Source organism: Scophthalmus maximus, chromosome 9 (assembly GCF_022379125.1).
Source record: "Scophthalmus maximus strain ysfricsl-2021 chromosome 9, ASM2237912v1, whole genome shotgun sequence".
Classification (NCBI taxonomy): domain Eukaryota; kingdom Metazoa; phylum Chordata; class Actinopteri; order Pleuronectiformes; family Scophthalmidae; genus Scophthalmus; species Scophthalmus maximus.
The window spans coordinates 15,225,001-15,249,383 of NC_061523.1; the positions used below are offsets into that span (position 1 = coordinate 15,225,001).

General features: G+C 41.8%; 1 protein-coding gene across 2 annotated transcripts in view; it reads left to right on the forward strand.

The window, feature by feature from the left end:
• ccdc88b (coiled-coil domain containing 88B) overlaps positions 1-19,990 on the forward strand; it is a 35,457-nt gene extending 15,467 nt beyond the window's left edge. For both annotated transcript variants that reach the window (XM_035649790.2, XM_035649793.2), the window contains exons 14-28: positions 132-200; positions 1,588-2,289; positions 3,472-3,651; positions 5,593-5,933; positions 6,110-6,269; positions 7,325-7,723; positions 8,422-8,583; positions 9,017-9,294; positions 9,520-9,663; positions 11,233-11,419; positions 13,832-13,977; positions 15,551-15,658; positions 17,012-17,163; positions 18,654-18,998; positions 19,792-19,990. In XM_035649790.2, coding sequence (XP_035505683.2) covers positions 132-200; positions 1,588-2,289; positions 3,472-3,651; positions 5,593-5,933; positions 6,110-6,269; positions 7,325-7,723; positions 8,422-8,583; positions 9,017-9,294; positions 9,520-9,663; positions 11,233-11,419; positions 13,832-13,977; positions 15,551-15,658; positions 17,012-17,163; positions 18,654-18,998; positions 19,792-19,829 — 3,411 coding nt within the window. In that variant the 3' untranslated portion in view covers positions 19,830-19,990. The remainder of the gene's footprint in view (positions 1-131; positions 201-1,587; positions 2,290-3,471; positions 3,652-5,592; positions 5,934-6,109; positions 6,270-7,324; positions 7,724-8,421; positions 8,584-9,016; positions 9,295-9,519; positions 9,664-11,232; positions 11,420-13,831; positions 13,978-15,550; positions 15,659-17,011; positions 17,164-18,653; positions 18,999-19,791) is intronic.
• The last annotated feature ends 4,393 nt before the right edge of the window (positions 19,991-24,383 follow it).

A 24,383-nucleotide genomic window follows, 5' to 3' on the forward strand; every position in this document is an offset into this window, starting at 1 on the left:
TATGATCACTAGGGAGAACCATCTCAGAGTGTTAAATGAAAAATACTAGTAGACTTGGCATCTCTTTAGATTCAAGAGAATAAGGATAAGCACAGTTGGAGAAGATAAATGTCCATCTTCTGTCACTGCAGGCTGTTTCTCCACATACAAAGGATGAGCTCGCCGGCCTGGAGGTGGAGCATCGGAAAATGCTCACAGAGGTGAGCAGAGAGGGACCTAAGGGTTACTGGGGGTCATCGTGGACCCCAATTCAACAGATATAGAGAAAAATGTTGGGTTTTTTCGGGGGGATATTGACCCAATTTGTTAGACACATGTTCACATTGCCATTTCTCAAGCATATTTAAATGATATTTAAGTTATAATATAAAATAAAAACTTATAATGTTTCCAACACAACATTTTCATAAATATTTTGAAGTAACAGTGGCCAGAAATTCTTAGTTAATATAGAAAAATAGAATTGGTTCGTCAATAGAAAGCTAAGTTGTTTTGTAAGAGTTAATAGAAGTAAAAAAAATAACTTTTTGCTAATATATTGATATTATTAAGATGGAATGTGATGGCTGTGGCTCAGGGGTTAGAGAGGGTTGTCCACGAACCAGAGGGAAGTTGGTTTGATTCCCTGGCTCCTCCAGCCTGTGTGTCGATGTCACACACATGATTTTGGCAAGACACTTAACCTTGAATGGCCTCAGACGGCTGTGAATGAATGATGTGTGATAGAAAAAGCGCAGCACATAGAAGCAGGGTGAATGTGTCTTGTACTATAACAGACTTTGGTTGGTTGATAAGACTAGAAAAGTACTATAAAGTCCACTTAACATTTACCCAATAATTATATAGAATGTAAGCAATCAATATACTAAATTAGTATTGCCCCATAGCTGTCACACAAAACATGTTTGAACTACCAGCTGATCATATTCTCTCCTTTTACATGAGAAATGAATGTGGTGACTGGATGTCACAACTCAACCGTGTCAGAGCTGAAAGTCACAGTGCTGCATATTCACATGTGGTATTTGACTTAACTCAGTTACAAACATCTACAGCAGCTGCTTATCGATCATCTTTCAACTTGCATCCGAATGAATGGATCTAACGATCAATTACAGAACACAGATAACCTTTGATAGCAATGGTGCACCTTATCAAATGTATATATTTTAAAGTTTATCCCCCATATCCTCTGAATTGTTCTATTATCTCTAATAGCTGCGGCCTCGTGCTCTTTTAGGATGCCCAGTCTTGACTGCTCAGTTGCCTCTGTGTTTATTTGTTTAGAAGAGTGCCTATTTTTAAATGAACCAAAAATCTTTTCAATCAATGTCTTTTGTCCCTGTTGGTATTCATCCTTTTTTCAATCTTTTTTCTTACTTCTTTTATGCTTACATGTATTGATCCAAGATGCATTTTGAGAAAAAAACAAGAAGTGATTTCAGTCTTTTCTCTCACAATGCTTTCAAGATTATTCATGTTCAATATGTGGAAGCAACAAAAGATAAGAAACAGGGACAAAAAGGGAGCGAAAATGCCTTAAAGCTCTGAAAAGCATAGAAATGTCTCTCACATTATACTTTTCAGTTTCAAAACTTGAAGAATGAAAATGCCACACTGAAGCAACACCTAGAACAGCGCGTGACCAAATGGCAACACCTGGAAAACAAGATGTCGGAGGCAATGAAAAACCAAGACAGACAAAAGGAGGAGAGTGGGGAGAGAGGAGTCCAGGGCTCTGAATCCTGCCGGGGAGAGGGGGAAGGAAGAGTGAGGCTGATGGAGAGGAGGGAGCGAAGAGAAGAACTCATTGGGACCCTGAGGGAAGCAGGAGTGGGTGAGGAGTTTCTCCACGTTCAAGAGGGAAAAGGTGAACTATGTGATGAGGCGATCGAGCCCAAAAGGAGGGGAGAGGCTGAGGGAGGGCAGGAAGAAAGGGAGAGACGGGAGAGAGAAAATGGACTAAAGACAGACCAGCTTGCATCAACAGCAAGCTCAGAGATCCAGAAGCATCCAAAAAGCAAGGAAGAGAACACAGAGACCACAGCTGCAGACCAGGCTGTGTGCTGCTTGCCTGCACCAGATGTTGAGCTTCTGACAACCCGTCTCCTGGAGGCCCAGGAGGAGGCTGACAGGCAGGCAACTGTGGCCCAGGACCTGCTCTCCAAGCTGGGAGAGCAGAGCAAGAGAACCTGGGAGGCTGAGCAGAGGCTGGTGGTCCTGGAGGCTGAGCTGCAGCGCCTGAAGAAAGCAGCTGAGAGTCTGGGAGAGGCCCGCAGGCAGATGGAGGTAAGGATTGATGGATGGATGGATGGATGGAGGGATGGATGGATGGAGGGAGGGAGGGAGGGATGGATGGATGGATGGAGGGATGGATGGAGGGAGGGAGGGAGGGAGGGATGGATGGATGGAGGGATGGATGGAGGGAACAAAGTGTGAGTCAGAAAGAAACTGAATGAGTCAATGGGTAGCTAAGTTGGAAATGTTTATTAAATACTATTACAGGAATTAAGATCATGGATGTTTGGTTGGTGGGATGGAAGAATTAGAGAAATGATGGATGAACAGGTGATGGATGGATGGATGGTATAAGATCTATTATTACAGGAACGGCTTGGAGGGGCCAAGAAGTGTCTATCTTCTTTATCAATAATTTTAATATCATATTTTCAATATGATACAATATGATACATTTCAATATGATACAATATGGTACAACAATCACTATAGAGCAAATCACTGTTTGTTATAATATTCATTCAGAATGAAGTACCTTAACACTTATTGGATACTTTATCACAGACATTCATGAGCCTCGTAAGATGATTTGTAATCACTTTCATCTCGCACCTTGGGATCAAAATTTGCATTTGTTCTGTAATAATCACATTCCGCTGTAGGCTACATTGTGTTAGGTGTTAATCAGCAAATGTTAGCGTGCTAACACACGACACCGACATAGTTAACATGGTGAGCGTTGCGAGTGCACGATGTTAACATAAAGCTCAAAGCGTCACAGAGCTACACTCTTAGTCTTGTTGCATATTCATCTGATCTTGTCTGCACTGACAACAGACCTCACAGGAATTCATTTGACATGTACCAACTGAACACTGTGGCCATTTTCCTCATACCAAGTATTACATTAGTATGATGGTCTTTTCCTATTAATTTACAGTTGTAAATTGTAATTGATGTATATTTCTGAGGAGTTTAAAGGAAACTTGAAGCCTGTAATATAAAATGTTAGCTTTAAGGTCAGTGTCAATTATTTTGCTGGGAACTTTTAGATAGAAACTGAATGCAGTGACATTTTTTTTCCTATTGTTTCTTCCACCCTTATTTAAGTCAATGAGGCCAAATAACCCAAACACCTCTCTGAATAATTTTATATAGTTCAGCAGCACCACAGACTACAGCACCCAATAAACTGAGAACTGAGAAGTTTCTAATTGTTTTTCTCTCTCTCAGGTGCTTCAGTCTGAGGGTCTGGCCATGGAGGAGGAGCTGTGCCGGCTGCGGAGCCAAGCAGAGCTTCACAGGATGCAGACCACGGTCATCGCCACCCTGGAGGGAGAGCGGGCCGCACTGGAGAGAGACAAGGAGGCGCTACGCAGCACAGTGGACGCCCTGCGCACCGCCCAGCGCAAGGTTGGCGAGTACACGAACGCACACTCGATGATGTGACAGCTGTGACACCAAACATTTTCAGGACCATGGCAGATGTCACTTGACGTGAGGATGGACAAAGGGTGGATAGCAATAATACATTTACAAACCAAATTAAAGGGAGAAGAGGTTTCTTTCACACAAATCCCCAGTGACAAAATTTCATTACATTTTTAACAGCCAATCTCATCATTCTGTAAACTCTTTCAGTAATTACTGGATGAAATTAAATACATTACATTAGATAGGGATTCTTCTCGCCAGATAAATTTCTCTAAGACTAATTATATCATAGAAATAGTTCAGCTGGATGTGGACTTGACAGCATGAAGTGAACTGGATGATTAATGTTGTCTGGGAGTGAAACAATGTCTTCACACACACCCAGTATTGAGCAAGCGAGCCCTCTTTCAAAACTGCGATATTCACATATTGACAAGAAACCCAAATATTAAATAAAACATACATTTAACTCTGGACAAGGCATGTAGGTGTAGTAAAGAGTATTTAATAAATAAATAAACAGGCTTACAGTCTCTGTTTGGCCGACTGGAGAGTAGGCAGGCAAACAGGAAATCAAAAAAATAAAACAAATGGACAAAGAACAAAGTAGAGACACAAGGGATAACTGGGAGGTAGAACAGCAGCACTAAACTAGACTGGGTAGAAAAACAGAACAGAGACAGTTCAAAACAAAAGTAATGCATGTGGCCAGACAGACCGAGACAAACTAGAGCCCAAGCAAATGGTGGACATGAACAGATGAACTGACACAGAGGACAAGGGAGAAGTCTCTCAAAAACCATTTGCAATTTCTTTATGCAATTTCACGATGACGTTAGTCAGTTAGTGAAGTGGTTCCTTTTTTCTGTACTTCCATGGCGACAAGTTTGACTTGGCCAAACTGAGAGCAGTTTATTTTTTGAGGGGAGTAAAACCCAGAAATCGTCTGTCATTTTTTTAGAGATATTCAGCATTCGGGGCGCCCGTGGTTCACCTGTTCAAGCGGCTGCCCCATGAGGACTAAGTCCTCTGCAGCTGCCCGGGTTCAATTCCAACCTGCGAACCTTTGCTGCATGTCGACCCACATTCACGCTCCCCCGTTCACACTAGGCTCTATACTCTCTATCAAATAAAGGCTGAAAATATCCCCAAAAATTTTTATCTAATCTAATCTGGAAGATAAATTTTTGTTTTTTGTCTGTATTTAAATGAATAAATACATTTCATAATAATTTCAGAATGAGTCCAACTTTTGCCAATATTTGTCTTTCCTCCCTGACTTAATTGTTTCGGTGTATCGTATTGTATCGGTACATGATTTCAACCATCTGTCAATGGCCAAGCACAATACATACATATGGATAACTTAAAAAAAAAAAAAAACATGATTTGATCTCACACGAGAGGACATACTATGATACTACTTATCGCTTTGGAGAATATAAATAATGAGTTGTTCATCAGGATAGTCAGCACCAAATAAAAATGTATGCTTTAAACAACAAAACAGTTTCCAGTTATGTTTGACGTAGAGTTAATATTCTGAGCAACAGAACAAGAAACAGTGTCAGAATTCATGGAGACTGTAACAGTGTGTTTGTAATGAAACACAAAGTCGACTCTACTTGTTTCAGCTGTAGGAGCAGATTAAACACAAATAGGAAATCACAGCTCATCTACATCCTCTTTCTTCCCTTTGCTTCCATGTTGTTCTGTAGGTCTGCTGAACTACTACTGAACATAACCACAGCACTTTGTTGATTTGTTCAATCAATGAAAAGAATATATCATACATATTTATATATATATATATATATATATATATATATATATATGTGTGTGTAAGTGGTCAGGGTTTTTGTGTGTGTGGAATGCAATAAATGTAGCTAATCTAAAGTGACTTTTTTTCTATTTTACAAGAGCGACCAGTTAGAGCTCACCACCCAGACTCTCAAAGCAGAGCTGGAACGCCAGGGACGCAGTTTGGAGAGTTCTCGTCGTCGGGAGGAGCAGCTGGAGGCAGAGCTCCGCGAGGCCACACTGGAGGCCGAATCTCTGGCCAGAGCGCGAGACCAGGCGCTGCTGGAGGCCTCGCGGCTGGAGCAGGAGAAAGAGGTGTGTCAAGCGGAGCTGGATGGCCAGCGGAAGGAGGGGAGGCAGAGAGACAGGGAGGCAGCGAGACTGAGGCAGCAGCTGGAGAGCACGACCCTGGCCCTGGAGCACAGCAACCAGAGAGTTCGGGCTCTGGACGCTGAACACAGGTACACACACTTTCCTGCCGCCAGCCTTGACGAAGAGCTGAGGCAAGCAGCCGGTGAACTTTACAAGGCATCAGAGAGAGCTACTTGCTGCAACATGCAGTTACCCATAATGTAAACTCTGTCTTCATTCAACCCTCTGTCGGTGTTGCCTCTGGTGTGTGTTTGTGTGTATTTAGACGCGTGCGTCAGCAGCTGTCTGAGTCGACGGAGCTCTGCACTCAACTGCAAGACCAGGAGAAAGACCTCAGCACTCGATTAACCAGCATGGAGGAGGGTGAACAGCAGCTGCAGGAGCTGTGCACAGACGCTCAGGCCAAGATTAGCTCACTGTCCCAGGTGAGTGTGTGTGGTTGTGCATATGCGAGTCTGTGTGATGTTTAGTCACTAAAAGGACTGTAGTGGAGAGTGAACTCACTTTTTTTGTACCTTATGTAGACAGCAGAAATAGCCTTTTTTAAACTGAGAAATCAAAATATGTTCACATGACATTAAGTCATTGTAATAACAGACCATTCTATGGTTTTCTATGTCGGCACTGTGTCAGGTATTATTCTTTTCTTTAGGTGCTTTTTCATTATTATTAGGCCTTTAGGTTACACACACACACACACACACACACACACACACACACACACACACACACACACACACACACACACTCACATACAAATTCAGTCTGTTCATGCTGAAAAAGACAAAGGTCTTTATACTGATAAAAAGCAGTTTATATAATAAATTTGCTGGATTTTCACTATTCATTGTTACAAAATGCAATGCACATGGGAGATGGAATCTCAGCACAGAGGTGGAAAAAATTGTATCATCCCCAGGAACACAATAGTGTCTAAGGCCACGCCCTGCTAAGTTTTTAGTCTTTACTATCATGAGCTGTGTCCCAATTAACAACATGTTAGCTACTTTCTGCTAACAATCCCAAAATGCAATGCTCCGTATTGGAACGATGCAAGAATAACCGCTCTGCAACTCTACAGCTGTTAGAGATGACACAAAATGATGATGATTAGTAAGTGTTGAAAATATTGATATTGTGCACACTTCAGTCCATCAATCAAAACAGAAAAAAAAATCTATATATTATATATTTTTTCTTTAATTGGCTGCAGCACAAGTCACAGTTTGATTGATACCTGTCAAGTTAGTGAATAATTACTTGGTTGTATACATTAATTACTGGATATAACTAGCATGCAGTGTGGAACTGGGATAACTGGGCCATAACGTGATTATATGGAGATTAGTCCTTAACAACAAGAACATAACAACAAACTTTTCTAAAATAAATTTTGTTTGCAGTAGATTTGTGCTTTGCATCCCTTTTTATTTTTCACAGATTTTTTTAGCTGTATTGTGCCATATCTCTCTCTTATCAGGACCTTTCCAATGAGCATGCACGTTCACAGGGACTGTCCACCGAAGTTGAACGTCTCAGCCAGAAACTACAAAAAGCCAAAGCTGAACAAAAGGTGGCTACAGATTCTCTCAACCAGTCACAGGAGAGAATAGAGTGCCTCTCCCGGTGCCTTAAAGAGAGTGAATCTCTTCTCCAGCTGGAAAAGCGAAGACCAAGTATGGATCAGGACACTATGTCTAATTCAAATTCAGAGTCATCAAACAAAGCGCACCTTTGTCAGACACACACCCAGGAGACGTCACGTCTGGATCAATCCTCTGAAGCCAGCGAAGGTCTTGACCTTTCCACGACTCAAGATTATGCCGCAGGAGAGACAGAGAGGCAAATGAGTGAGAGGTTGACAGAGCTGGAAAAGGAGGTGCGTATCCGAATATATTTCTGGAATATATTTCTGTGAGTAAGATGTATGTGCTGGTGTTGGACTTTGAATCTCATTTACAGGGTGTGTACGGGGTTCATTGCAACTTCTGTGCAAGGAAGATGATCTATATTGTGTTCAAATTCTTGCTCCAGGGATGTTTGATGACTATCAGCTCTCAGTACACTCCCACAAGTGCAGCACTTTATTTCCAAAGCTACTGCTTTATCTCTAGTCATCAGTTTTTATAATGTCACTTCGGCTACTGTTAATCTTCCTTATCTCCCCTACTGCTCTCCTGCTTCAGCTCTTACTTTCTTTCTCGCTCACATGAACTCTAACATCAAGCTGTAAGGGTGGCTCCAGCATTGCCAAGGTCAGGAATTTCATTCAATGCATTGCTCAGTAGGTATTGCATTTACACAGTCAGGATTCAAAGTTTTAGATAAGGATGGATTAAGCAAGGCTTTATCACTTTGGTTTGAGGGGTCAATTTCTGGCCTCACCCAGAAAGAGGTACAGGGTCGTATGTTGGTGCAGAAGTACTCAGAGCCTTTACTCAAGTAAAAGTACCAATACAACAAATTTAAATTCATTTTTTTTATCACATCTAAACACGTCTGAGATGTTTTTATAATAATGATAATTATAATAATAATACATTGACCTTGAACAAAAGGTATTCTTCTCTCCCTCAGAAAGTAGTGGCGGCTGCAGGGCAGGAGGCCTTGATGTCCCGTCTGTCCCAGTCCCAGGAGATGTGTGAGCAGCTCAAGGAGCAGCTGGAGGCTGTGCACCGTCACTCCCTCAGCCTGCAGGAGTCCTGCACCAGACTGCAGACGCTCAACACACAGCTACAGGTGATACAACGCACAGACAGAGAGCATGATTATGTCTGAAGTCATTTGTTCAACTTGAGAATTTTAACACTTTTTTTTAGCCCAAATTAAAGAACATTGATTTTCTGCAGAGGATTTAAACCTAATTTCAGACATACATGATGTTACATGATTGGACTTTTAGACACTTCAGTACCCCTCTCATGTCTGCAGGGTACATAGGCATTTGAAGTCAGCAGGAAGTTAGCTTAGCTTAGCATTAAGACCGTTAACAGGGAGAAACAGCTACTATGGGTCTCACCAAAAGAAACAAAAGTCACCTCCCAGCAACTTAAAAACTCACAAATTGACTTGTTTCATATATATAATAGTAGAAAGTAAAAGATACACAAACGGTCACAAACTACAGACATGCTCTCTCTGTTCTATACTGCATGCATGAAAACTCACATAGATGGACCAGGCATCACTGAGCTCCCAGCATTCGGCCGTGCTAGGGCGCTGCAGTGAGGGCGAGGCTCGCCGTGCGACTCTGGAGGCCGAGGCGAAGGTGTGGGCGCGGGAGCGGGAGGAGTCAGTGGCAAGGATGGAGGCTCTGAGGCGGGATCACGAGCGGATGACGGCGCTGCAGCAGCGGCAGGAGGTGGAGCTGGAGGAGCTGCTGGACAAGCACTCTCAACTGCGGAGCAATAACCGCAGCCTGGAGGCCCAGCACAGGGAGCTGGAGGCCAGGTGCAAACACACACTGACTGCATTAAATTATACTCATCATATAAAGTGAAAACACATTACATTCTCACTGCAGAGAATTTTGAGTCTCTGAGAACACAAAAACAACAAACAAAACCCACTAACACAACATGCATCATTAAAAGATGCACAGTGTCTCTTTCTGTCATATATTTTAAGTAATATTTTTTTCATGGCGGTGAACGTTGCCCTCTTTGCAATCCTAAGGTACAAAGAGTTCCTGGACGGTAAAACCCAGATAGAGGAGAGGGAGCGTGAGATGAAGATGGAGCGAGAGGAAATGGAGGCAGAGGCCCAGAGAAGACTGGAGCGAGAGCGAGAGCTGGAGAGGCTGAAAGACGACAATGAGAGGTAAAGAATTCAGTCTTCTTCCGCATCATATTCATGAGATATGATCATTCTCTCTTGCCACTCAATCTCACTGTTCATTTGAATACAGGGAACAGCAGCATTAACCCGTCTACTATAAATTAATTATGATAAGCAACACGGGCATTGGTTTGAATGCAAATGCATAGATAGGAATGTAGAGAAACATTCGGTGCACGAAACATGAAAAACATAACAGAGGAGCCACAAGTACAATAAAATCAAAAAATGAGGTTAACTTTTTTCCGAGCTTATACTCTAAAATATTATATTGCACAACACTGTAGGCCTCTGCTACAGTAAATACAAGTCCATTCATTCCAGGTCCGGTTCGGTTTATTTGTTAGTCAGCAGGATAACTCATTGTCACAGATGGATTTGCATGAACATTTTTTTAAGGATTCTTCACCATTGCGAGATGAGGGCAAAATTTTACCTTTTGAGTCTTCACAAATCTTTAACAGTTTAAAAACATGTAGGTCAGATGGAGATGGAAATGCATGTTTTGGGTGAAATGGCATATAGGTGGGGGATTGCTCAACTGTTCAACTGAGTGCTCTTGTTTGAAAAATGCTTTTTTGATTTGATTGAGTTCCAAGTACTTCTGATTTACATATCATCTCCCCCTCCATGTAGGAGGACCAAAAACAAAGGTAGAGAAGAGTAAATATTGGACTTTGATTCAGCAGGGATCCAGAAAAATATCTTGGGTTGAATTGCTCCTTAACTGCTGGATGTGTAAATAAGCAACTGTTTGCTACCAAGATCGATCAAGATAGATCAACTTTTGTCACTGTTGTGTTTACTGCCCTTATGTGAAAAAAAATCCAAACTGACAAGAAAAATTACTAGTTCCAGCTTCTCAAACGTCAATAATTCCTGTTTTTGTCTTCTATGATTGTAACCTTTTTATTCAGGGCTTTGGGCTGGTGGTCAAACAAAACAAAGGAGTTAGAGGACATCACCCTGGGAACTTTACAGTTTTTACCATTTTCTAACATTTTAAAAACCAAACACTTAAACATTAATCAGAAAATAATCTTTCAATTAATGTATGCTGATGTATTTTACACTTAACTATTCTGTACATTAGTTCAATTTGAACTTATATCTAAAACCCTTTTAAATCCACACTGGTAAAATAAAATATAATGTTAACATTTATCAATCAATATCAATACATTTCCCCCTCAGTGATCATTGTGAGTTATCATTACAAAATAAAAGTCTTTTGTAAGCAAAAGTAAACCCACTGAGTGACTCCAGTGATGCTCCACAATGTGTTCTTCAATCATTTTGTCTTAGATGATGTCAGATGTATCTATTGGTTATTGTTTGGCACAGAAGGTTGGGTGGGTCGATCACTAATCAGATTGTCTGTGGTTCGATTCCCGGCTCATTCAATCTGCATTTTTAAGTGTCCTTGGGTAAGACACCAGGGAGAGAAGCAGCACGGTATGAATGTGTGTGTGAAAAGGTTGAATGTGACTCATAGTGTAAAGCTACGAGAAACAAATTTACCCTTATCATCCCTGTGTGTCCGTGTTGCAGGCTGCAGGCCCACCAGAAGGAGTGGTTGGCATCGCAGGCGGAGCTGTTGGCTCAGGGCTCGGTGCTGAGGGGGGAGCTGAGCGCCTCTCAGCTGGAGCGGACTCGACTGGAGGGTGAGCTCAGCGCTCTGAGGGAAACCAACCAGAGCCTGGACCTCAGCAACGCCCGCCTCACCAGCCAGTACCAGGTATTAACCACACGCACGCACACACACACACACACAGGCGCACACACACGCACACACAAACACACACACACACACACACACACACACACACTGGAATGCAGCTACACACCTGCAAGTGTTTTGTATTCATGCTGCAGTTGTTTGCATTTACATGCAAAAATGGGATTTAGTGCTTCACAGTGGAAACATTCACACACACATTACCCTCTTGGAACAATTTACCGGAAGTGTTATTGACCAATTAAAATGTTTTTATTAGGATTTCATTGCAGGTTTTTATGGAGAGTATTTTACATGGATAAAATACAACACATCATCTGTGGTGAACAGTGACTGGCTGATTTCTAGCACTTGATATAAACCCAATTTCAAATTGACATATGATATATTGGTCCAAACAGAAAATGAATACCAAGTAGCTAATAAGGAGCAGGGATGTCTTTTGCCTTCGGAATAGAATTTAGTCATCTGTGTAATGCTGTCAAACAAGCACGGAATATCGAAAAAGTTTTTTTTCAAGCAGGACAATCTGCGGCCTGTTTGAGGGACTAAACAGGTGGAGACTGACTTCCTGTAAAGGTTTGAAAAAGTCAAGCAGCAGATGTTTTGCTTCATCCAGCATGAAACCACTGCTGAATCACCTGGTCCTTTACTGTAAGAGCGGGCAAAGGACTATTGGCAAGTATAGATTATGAGTTTGTGTAAGAAAAGGCAGAGGCAGAAAATTGGCACAGAATTCGAGACGTGCCAACCACACTCGTGGATCTGGATTCTTGTGGTCAATTGTTGGAACCGTGCTCACAACTGTAATTTAGGGCGAGACCAAACTTTAAAGGTAGTGTTATTCACTTTTTAGAAGGATAAGTAGATTGATACCACTCTCATGTCTGTACAGTAAATATGTGGCTGGAGCCGGGTTGGCCAATGGGAACACCTCTACCGCTCACGAATCATGTTGCATGGCAACCTGCAGAGACCCCATCGAGTCACTGCACCTGGCTAATAGTTGTTTTTTTTTACATGCAAGTTTTTGTGTGGATCAAACAAATACAACATTTTCTTTTGAGAGCTTTAAAGTTCCTAGTAGGTGGATTACCTTATCTTCCAAAGTGTTTTTACCCTGATCCCTATTCTAAGCTAACAAGCTGCTTGCCGTAGCTTTGTATTTACTGTGCAGACATGAGGGTGGTATCAGTTCTTCATCTGTTCGTTCTAACTAGACATTGCAGATTAATGCAAGAAAAGACAAATTAAGCCTCTCCTGTTGAGACGACTGATGATTGAAATTTTCTTTTTGCAAATTATTTCATTCTAATCTCATTAAACAATTAAATGTCTCGATATTGGTACTAATATTTGTGATACCAGCCCGTCTATTACTTGATATTAGATCAAAACAGAGTTTTGTTGTATCACCCAGCCCTAGTTACAAATATTGAAGCATCAGCATGTGTCTCACTGGATGCCTTACGCCACAGTGTAGGTAGTTAGGTTCAGGTCCTGAAAATCACCCAGGCTCCTCATTACACTGTTTTTGCAGAGGGACATGGAGAAGTAGAAAGGTGGCAACTCTTTAATTAAAAGGAGCAGTTCAACTTGGAGTGTGTGTGCAGACTCACAATTAACCTGTGGCAGCCGCTGTTCTAACTGACAGGGCTAGATCGGACAGGACTGTGTGCTAGAAAAATCATCGGAAACATATTCACAAATAGGAAATCATGCTCAGCGTCGGCATGAGCAGACATTCTCGTGAGACCTTAATAATCTTGAATGGTAAGTGTTTTTGAGATTTCAGAAAAGGTTTGGGGTTTGAAAGCATTCCTCGGGGTGACTAGCTGTGCTCCCTACAGCTGGTGATGTGGCCTCGTGTGTTACCCTTGGATGTTAATGCTGCCTTACAGAATCTTTATAAAAAAACTCAAAGCTCAGTTTTTGTTCACAGATGGAAAACGTTGAAAGAAGCTGAAGGAACTGTGTGGTCATTTACGAGGGCTGCAGTTTGTGTCTGTGTGCCTTTCAGCGAGTCGGTGTTGATGAGCTCTCACCTCATCCTTTTTGTCCGTTTTTGGCAAAAGGTGATACAGATGCCAACTGCCTCTTGGTTGCTGTTTGGGTGGCTTTGATATCTAACAAACTATAAAAGTCTTGATTTTGAGACCTTTTTTTTATACAAACTACACTTCTAACTGCTATTCAGTTAAATATGAACCAATCTTTAGACAAATCCTTGCAGGGTCAGTTTTCAATTGCTTTTCTTGTCATTTTTTTTGTAAATGCACGTGGGTTCTAACACACACACATCCGACACACTCTATCTTCGTAATACATTAATAGGTATAGTTAGGCATGCTATATAAATATATATTTATATATACATATATTTAGCTGACTAGTCTTGTCTTGCATGCGTAGCTGTTGACCCAGCTGAAGGGGAACATGGAGGAGGAGAACCGACAGTTAGCAGAGCAGAACCAGGGCCTGCTGAAGGAGAACTGGGCCTTAATGGAGCAGAGCCTGGAGCGCCGTGACCAGCACTATTCACAGCAGAAAGAGCACCAGTCAGTACACACACACACACACACACACACACACGTGCGCACGCACACAAGATAATTCGTTTTTAGCTGAGGATTTCTGGCGTGAAAATTGAAGCAGATTGAAGAGGTACTGGGGTTTACCACAAAGCATCTTAAATATGTTGTTCAAATTTTAGCAACATGCAGCAACCTTTCATGTTAGGTGTGTTATAGAAAACACAATTTGTGACCATTTGGAGCTTTGTAGAGTTTGACATAATCCGAACTCTAAAATAATACGTACGCAAAGGTTACAGACTGCGAGGCGACAATTTTCACAGTCAAACAGCACTCAGCACTAATAGTCTGGTTGCAGATCCAGATCTAATTCAGAACTAGAGGTGACATGTAGAGCTGGTTTCACCCTTCCAATCTTATGAGCCAATGTCACACAAATTACATATTTTAAAAGCTTAATTTTTAGTTTAAAAAATTGAAAAGAACCTCTTTTTTTTTCTTCATTTTTTCCCCATTAAATTACAGATTCAAATCTCACTGTTAACATTTCAGAGTTTCACGGCATATTTCAGTCCTAATTCTTTTAAAAAAAATATTCATTTGGTGAAAGAAAAATCACTTTTATTTGTGAGTGACAGCGAGCAAATGCTGCAGGGACTTTCCAGAATAATGTCTGGGGAAAATGTTGTGAATGCAGCGGGCAAACATTTGAGGCATTTTAAGCTTTCATAAAATTAATCAAACTGGCCTTCAAGTGGGCTTCATCAAAGTCTGATGTCAGTCTTATTTAATAAATTTGATACTGGTCTACGTAAAGTGAAATTGAAGTAATACTGTTCTAATTGCCAAATGTTGCATGCACCTCATTTAAAAATGTGGACACCTTTTATTTTTGTTTTATTGCAAGATAATCCAGTGTGAACAACTTCCTGACTGCTTTCCATGATTCCTCCTGTACAACACCAGAAAAGCATTTACTGGGAATCCATCCAATAGTGGAAGTCTGTGTCTTGGACTTGAGCAGCCAACATTGCCAACCTTAGAACCAAGCTGTTAAGTGTGGCTAAAAATGTGCAAAGGCCTTGATACTAACCTAAACGTCTCATTTTCCAACCCTGACCTTTGCCCTGCGGAACTTAAATCCCTGATCTTTTTCGCTCACTGCTGCGTGTCAGTAACCAACGGTCAGCTCTGCTGTCAGGGACTTCAGTGTTCTTATCCTCTGCCATCTTTCATTCAGTGGACGTTTGCTGAACCTGCGGACCATTTATCAACAATGTCCTGCTTTATGTTTGTCCACACCATAGCTCGGACTCTGATCACCACATGGCCATTAACATCCACACACAGACCCTTTTCTGATCTAATGGTTGTAAAAAGAATCCAGTTCAAACAGCAGCCTTTGTTTCACATCAGTCGGTTTATAGGCGTTGGCTGAATCACACGTTACCCGCCATACACACTTCCAGAATAACTGAGTCTACCCATTCTGATAATGAATGCATGAAATGAATCAACAGACCTTGCTATTCATTATTTTTCCTCTTCATCCCCGTCTCGGCTGCTTTATTCTGATGCTTCACATGTTTTCCTTCAGGGAGAAGTTGAGCGAGCTCCGTCGGGAGAAGCAGAAGTTGGTGGAGAAGATAATGGATCAGTACAGAGTCCTTGAGCCAAGCATGCAACCTCCGACCATGAAGGCCAAGTACTGCACATATACTTTCTATATATACATAATACATAATGTATGCATGTATACATATGGAGAGGGAGAGCGAGAGGCAGAGAGAGACAGGATCAGAGGGAGCAGAGAGTTTAATCCTACTTCAATCGAGTTAAAAATCCAGCTGGTGACTGAGTTACATCCCTGAAATGAGATTTATGGACTACACACACACACACACACACACACACACACACACACACACACACACACACACACACATATTCTGTAAATGCATGTATATATATTTACAGTTAAATGTGCTGTAAATTTCAACTTCAATTTCAATTTCGGCTGGGTTTTCACTGTAAATACAAATGTTTGAACAAGTTCACCATCGAGTAAGGATTAAGGATTAAGAAATGTATAAATACATCACAAGACGTTAACGAACAAACTACTAAATATACGAATTCAAAAGGTAAAATTAAAAAAGTAAAAGCGTAAAAAGAAGATAATTTGGGATGTAACCACACTGAGTCTTAAAACAACAAAACGTACATTTTATAAATCAGAAAAAAACGATTTTGTACATTGAAATGTAACCTACTCTCTGCAAATGGTGACCTTTTTTCCCTATTCTCTCCCTTGCATTGTGATTTCTATTATCCTTGGAGAAACAGGTTTCCTAAAGTTTGTGTATCATGACTAAAAACTAGGAGGACAATCGCCTTCTGTTACTCTAAGGGAAGTCCGGTAGCACTGTATGAAAGGATATCACTCTTGTGATGCCCGCAAAAGGAATTCTGTGCAGAAATGCATCAGAATGAGAAAATAAAATGGTAAACTGGGGTCAGAGCCTTGAGACACTTTGAGTTAAATACAGCGCTCTCAGTTCATAAATAACTGTATCTTTAACAGAACTCCCAGTTCACTGAGTCCAAGCTCGGCTGCGTCACACTTGACAGCTGACAAGCATTTTGTGCCATAAATGTAACTTCTAATGATTAGCATTGTTGTGTACAATTGTTCATCTGTCACAAACCTGCATTTTGTTGACAGTGCTATAATTTAATATGGTAATGACTTTTTAATTATAACATATCCAAATTGATTTCCTCGATGTCATGTTATTATGTGCCTTGTTTGGCATAATAAACGTCAGTTGGCAACTGAAGAAATATTTTGCTCTCATTTTGAAATTTCTCGTAAAGCCACAAACACTGCATGATGCATAATGCATCACTGTGAACTAGATGCAGCGAGTGACACTTGGCATCCTCCTATAGTGTTTTCAAAAAAATCAGGTCTTACACACAAACACACACACACACACACACACACTCTCAGCTCATCCCTCTTTGTAAATGGTCCCTGTCCTCTGTGTCCTCATAGGAAATCTAACTGGATTGCAGACAGGATGAAGAAGCTAATCAAACCCCGTGGAGGAGGCAGGGACGGACGTGCCCTCTTCACCGCCGCGGGCAGCGTGGAAAACCTGGCCGACAGCACTGAATTCACATCAGACACACACACACCTCAGCCTGGTGAGACCACACATACACATGAACACAACCCGGTCCACCAATTCTCTTTTCTCTCTCGCTCATATACACACACACACACACACACACACACACACACACACACACACACACACACACACACACACACACACACACACACACACACACAAACACAAGCCCACTGGTATTCACAAAGTTATGCTCACATGCTCAACCCATGGAGCAAGGCTACAGGCATGCATACACATCATCTCATGACTACCAAGTGTGGTCGGCATTGATACCACGCTCTTCTCCTCAGATCTCTGCCTGTAGAGTGCCAAGACTTTCTGAGATGGGCTTCCTCTGCAGAACACATGTTGAAAAGGGGAAGATTTGCGAGGCAGAGACACAGAGAGGGGAACAAAACAACTCTCTGCAGATGTTTTTAAAAGCCCCAACCTGTGTTTCACAACATGCTTATCTCTCTTTTTGACACACTATTAGTGAGACCATTTAAATTTTATTTTTACTTTCATTGTTCCCCTAGGCTCTCTCTGTTCCTGCTGTTTTTTATGAGGCCTGTAGAGAGACACTCTCTCTAAGGTGGATGAAGCAGGAGAGTCTCTCCTAAATGTGTTTGAACTGTTGTATTTTAAAGATGTTGTAGGAAACACAGTAAGTTATACATAATTAAAACCCTAGTTTAATCCCCTGAATGAACAATACATTTTATGATTTCTGTCGCAAAACAGAGAGAGAGAGAGAGAGAGAGCGCAGAGGAAAGGAACTCCAGCACAAACACATTTATCGGAAAAAAAATTCTAAAACTCAATCAGCCAGTTGTGTGTTGCTTTTTCACTAGAAATTTTTTATTTATTTAAATTGTTTCATTTCTTTGTTCTCCTGGGCACAAGGCAAAGGGAAATTAAATTATGAAAAGATTCTGCTATATTTAAAATATATGCACATTTTCGATTACATTTTTATGATAAATACAAATATGAGGTTATTTATGCATCTCAGGACAAATGACGGTTTACAAATGAATGTAAATTACTCGAGCCGTGCTGAACCGCACTAAATTAATGTAGGCCGCAGATCGTGTACATTCTGTTTATATGCTGACCTACAATTTCAATAGAGGGCTTTTTAAAACAATGGGTTAAAGTGCCCGGCCTGTTCCATCAGGAGCAAATTTCCATATGTAATGTGCTGCTCAAGGACATCTGCCATGTGGTCAGGAGGAGCCAGGATTCAAACCACTAACCCTATGATTAATGGCAGTGAAGCTCCACCACCTGAGCCACAGTTAGACACATTTCCTTAATTCATTTCTGCACCTGCCGCCGTCAGAGTCAGCGGAACTGCAAGGCAGCCTCTTACGGACATGCTTAGTTTGTGCCAATGATTAACTGGGGATATAATTCCCATATCACCTAAAGTTTAACATTCACTACCTTTGTATGAACATTGAATTAGGGGATAGTAACCATTTCCCAACCTCTGACTTCATTTCATACCGTTTCCAGATCCCCGCAGTGCTCCGGTCTCTCCCTCTCCCTTGAGAAAAGATCCGTCCGAGACAGAACCAGACATTTCGGTTCCCGGGACTCCAGCCTTTCGTTCCGGCTCTGGGGGCCGTCGTAAATTGGGATCCCGTCACGGCTGGGGGTTGGGCTTAACCAGAGGAGGCTCTGGAGCTTCCCAGTCTTTCAGTCCTGGTGACAACAAGACACCTCCCCGCCAGCGCCTGTGCTCCAGCCAGAACACCTCAGCCGTCCTCTGGGAGAAAGAGAGAGGCGAAAAAAAGGCGTCTCAGGCAGCAGACGCACCGTTGACCGGTCAGGAGAGTATCGAGGAGGATGAAGGGAAAGGTGAGGAAGAGAGAGTACAATGATGAAGATGCGTTTTTATGTCTGTGCACTTAAGGGATGCCTAGCCAGTCTTTAACCTGTCTGATTTACAGTAAATGAAGGACACTGCAAAGAGTGAACTTTTTGGAAAGAAATTTTAAATGTTAAAATATTCACGTTCATTGTTTGTCCTCCTGGCATTTAACACATGGGGATATAGTGATACATCCTCTGTCTTCTGTCATTTCGTTTGCGGAGCAGAACTCAGCTTTCATGATTTTTTTTTCAGTAATTCCATGGCAACGAGTTTGACTTTGCCAAACAGAGACTAGATTTTCTTCTCCAGAATCAAAACCTAAAAACACCCAAATTCTATGGGTTTTTTTTTCACGGTAATGCTTCTCAAGTAGTGAAGTTACGTCTGATTCTAAATAGACATTCTTATTGGAATCATTCTAGTTTATTTATTGTTTGGAATACTCTCTATTTGACTCTGAGAGAAATATTTCCACCTCAGGTAACTGTGAAAGCACCAAATGATCTGCGCTTGTTTTGTGGGTGTCGGGGGGGATATATCATCTCATGACAACTCTTGTTTTGAAATACTTGTTTTGGACGGTTCGTTTTAAAGTGTGTGTTTGTCAGTGTGCTTGTGCAGATTAGATCTATGGGTCAACAAGTTAAATGTCACGTTGAAAATAAATTGGACTGTAAAGTGAGCCAAGGGAGTGGCCAATCACTCTGAATACAGATAATATTCTTTTCATTATAATGAGCATGTGCATATTACACTGTGATCTTCTCTGCCTTACAGACAGTCAACACTCCAGTGACGACACCTCCACGACCTGAGAAAGACCTGCAGTCGAGTTTCAATTAAAAAGACAAATGTTTTATATTGTGCCTCCAGAAAACTGTTTTGATAAAGCTTTTTGTATGTCTAGACTATTTTAAGTGCAAGATCCTTGTAGTATTTTTGAATATATGAATTAATAAATCCATGATTCCCAGTGTTGCTGAGTTGTGAATGAATTAACCACCAGTGTGGAGCCCTGGATCTGACACGTGTAGTAAATTGATATTCAGACATTAGATTAATATCAGTATTAAAAAGGAAACTGACTTTGTAAGTCCTGTATTTATCTTTAACCAGCTCATTACCTCTGCTAAGGAGGTTATGTTTTCATCATTCATAACCCAGAGAGTCTTTTTCATTTTCTTTTACATGGTGAGATAGGGCGTTAGCCCTGGTGGATGTACACACTCTCCAAGCACCCTTCTAGTTTTGTTTTTAACTCACTTAATCTCTGGTCTTACCACAAATGTATTTATATAATAAAACAATCATGCCCTAAACTAAACCTCAACAGAGCAGACATTTATGCCCAGATCATGGTCTTTCCTGATCCATAACCAAATTGTTTTTGTGCCTAAATCTACCTCCAACAGTGGAGGTGTCAGATCGCAAAACAGTGTATTTTGTTGCACACAGGACTGTTTGTCACACTGTGCACCAGCCAGCCTTCTCAGCTAATAATAGTTATCTTGCCCTTTCTAACTTAAGTCATGAATCCACAGCAGCCAGTCGAACCAATGTAAATCATCAATATACTGTACTGCATACTGCTGTCGCATCTGTCTTCATCGGTATAAAGCTAACTTCTTTTTACAATCCATTTTAAAAACTCACTGGTATTTATTGCTGTTTGATTGATTTTCAGTTGTGTTTTTGACTCAACAGTTTTAGTCCTCTGTTTGTGTAAATCCTGAAGCAGAGACCCTCAGCTGTGCAGTGGGAATGGAAACGCTCAATTGCAGATGCTCAGAGAAGAAATCCAGAAGTCTAATCCATTAGAAACCTCACAATATGCATGTAGTTTTTTATCTTGTTGGACCTATCAGCAGAACATCCAGCTATTGGTACTCTCCAATATTGGCTTCTTGGACAAATTGCTTCCTTAGTTTGAATCCTATTGCACCTGGCACTCCTTTAATGTGTCATCGCAACGACAATGGGGATTGGGAAGGCTCGTTGATAGGTCCCCTTTCCAATGAACACTATTTCCTTGGGTCCAGTACACAGACATCAACCATCTACACCTGTAATTATTGCAAGATAAACCCATGGTCTTGGCATGAATCTCGACTTGTCTCTCAGACATATCCACATGGATGAAGGAACGCCACCATTGAAACTGATCCTCTCTAAGACTAAATCCTTCATCCCTCAACCCAACTAAGATCTCAAGTAACTAGTCTGTCATGTTGTTGAACATCAATCCTTCTCTGACCATGTTGTATCTATTCAACATAAGAAATCATCAGGCCTCAGTATGACTTAGGATGCCACCCAACTCTTGGTACAGGCCGTTGCTAATTCTTGCCTAGACTACTGTGATGCCATTCTAGCCGGCCTCCTTTCAAGCCAATTGAAACCTTTACAGATGCCTCACAATGTGGCGGCACATCTGGCCTGGGATCATCCTAAATGTGTATTTGTCACCCCGCTGCTCATCGACTTCCACTGGATGCCCATGGCCACACAAATCAAAGTGTCCAAGGATTGTCGTCAGGCATTGAATTCAGCCCACAAGTCAATCACAGTCCAGACTGCTCTCGTCTGAGCTAAGGAATCCTGTCGGAGCAGGTTTGTTCATCTTCAAGAACCACCTGAAGAGGGCACCCCCTCCTCCTCCTCCTCCTCCTCCTCTTACTGTATTGAAGCTTTAGTGTTGTCCCTCAATTTTAAGTTGCTTTGGATAAAAGCGTCTCTCAAATGAGTTAATGTAAATGAAACAAGTGGAGCAGAGGATGTAGAAGAAAAAGCGCTCATATGCAAATTTTAGCATTAAATTCGCTGCTAGACGTGTCTCATCTTGTCTTTCATAAACCTTCATAGGATTAACTTAGAATGTCCAATGTTCCTGCTGTTCCCTCTGACCGCCTCTCCCTTACGTTGGGTCACTCAGTCAAAGTCACTCAAGTCAAAAAGGTATCACTTTTAAGTGGTGATCACACACTTTGTGAGACGTGCTTCAAAGTAAAAAAGGAGTTACTTTTTAGATACCAGGTACTCCACAAATGTTGAATATTAGCTCTGATACAAGGTTAACCGAGAGCATAAAGATCTCTGGAATTGACATATCGAACAAATGTGTGAATAGCAATCCATTTGAGATTAGTAAAGAACTGAGACCTAATTATTTATCCGCAGTCAATTTTGAGGCATCTCTCTCAAGGTCACATTTATGCAGTAAGCAGAATAAATACACAAGTCCAAGTGTAATGATTTAGATCAGTGTACAGTGGGATGAGCATGGAGAAACCCCACCTTCTAGCTCTCATGTGGTTGAAAAACACTTTTCATTTTAAGGTTCCTGTGCAAATCCCGTCATTGATCTAATGGCAAATGAATTGTGCTTTAATGAGAATCCTCCTCAACACTTGTCGCTGTTGCACCAAGTGGTGTCGTTGTAGAGCTGGCCAGGCCTCCGTCAACAGACAGACAGACAGACGGATGGATGAAGTGGGGGAATTAGCATGCAGCTTCCAGAATGAGCAGGCCTGAGAGTTCATCGTGAAGCTAAAAGGGCCCTCTCATAAGACGGGAAGCTTCCAAAGAGCCTCCGCTTCAGATTAAGACGAGGACGCGTCAGCATTTCCGGTAGCTGTAGTGTTTTGCAGAAGACAACACGAAGGATAATCACAGGCCGTAGCTCTTTCTCACCAGCCAGCCCTCCCCAAGCAAACATCCCGAGTTACGGTTTGCAAATGACAAATGGATGGCTAATACAATTCATGCATTATGTAGTTGTCATGGTGACATTAATCAAAAAGCAGGCCCCTTCTCTCGGCTCCCAACACTGTGTTTGTGAAATTGAGATGCATGATGGGGGCTGCACACGGGGCGCCTGAGTGAGCGCAGGGCAAAGTGATAGCAAGATATTGGTTCTGCCAGTCACTCAGTGGCTTATTATGAGTGCAATGCAACGATCACATGGCCTCAGGCACACAAACGGTGTAGGGAAAGCTTTGAATTCTCAATGGAGGAGCCTGCATGCAGAGAGAGCACTCACAAGCTAATTTTCTCCATTTACAAACCTCTGTGCCTTATCAAGAAATTCTTGATAACAGGACCACTCAAAAAGAAGTCTGAATAGATTCATCTGCAAAATGACCCTGGTTTATTCAGTAGAATCTCTCTCTGTGTTCTGGAGGCGGGAAATGTCCCCGCGAGCTTAACAAGAAGCAGTAACATAAAGTCAGTCACAAAAAGCCCAGAAGAAAAAAAAAAATTGCGAGAGAAAGGCCACAAAATGAGTGATTAAGTGCCATCTCCAGAAGCGATGAATGACGGATGGCTGCCTCAGCCGACATCATGGTTGGATCTCAAGAGTTTGCTCAGCCTCTTAGTTATTGAGCACCTGTGGGGTATAAAACTGTCTGTGAGAATCACTTGTTCAGCCCATCTTTTTGGCCTTCGTCCTCTTCTGAAGCCCTTCTTCTTGTCTCTCTAAGGTTTATTTTCCCTCCTTTTTCTAACCAAGTAGACTCTCTCTTCCTCATCGCATGGTAGATCTTTCTACATCAATGCACCTCCCAGCCCGCTTACCTCCATTTCTTGCCTGAGCCATCAAATTTTAATGACTGTCTTACGAAAGAGCCCCCAGCGACCAAAAACATCACTTAAACCACTTAGTCCACTAACTGAACAGGTTGGGCATCCTAAATACTTGGACGTGCAATATATTTTTGCTCTAGTGACTGTTTCAGAGAGGAATATGTACAACTATCAACAAAATTCAAATAAAGCTGCTTTGCAACTCCTCGCTGGGCTAATTTTTTTGCAGTCTGGCTGATTTGGAATCAACACACGCCACTGAAAAAGTTGTCATCCGGGAATTGTTGTTTGGCATTTTTTTCCCCAGCAGACGACCCCTAGTCTGGGGCAGGCACCGAGACTAGAGAGCGGCGAGGTGATCTTTGATCGAGAAGTGGTCGTGTAATTCAATTAATTATATTTTGCTCCCGGCAACAGAATCAGGGAAGGGATCGTTGAGAGGGAACACAATACAACTAGGAGGAAAAATAACAAGTGGACTGTGTGTGTGTGTGTGTGTGTGTGTGTGTGTGTGTGTGTGTGTGTGTGTGCAGACACCGTCTGACCCTGCAACCTCGCCTCCTCACAAAACTGTCAAAATCTCTGTGCTTTCACAGGCTTTTACTCAATGAGGTTAGCCCAAAGGTGAGTCTGTTCATCTATAACTTCCCTCCCAAGCTACCATCCATCTCCCCCCCCCCTTTTCTCTTCACCCGCACTCCCCCATCTCCTCTGTTTCATCATTCTCTTCCCTCTCTGCTTCGTTCAGGATCGTTCCTCTCATAACAGTTTGTCCCTGCGGCTCC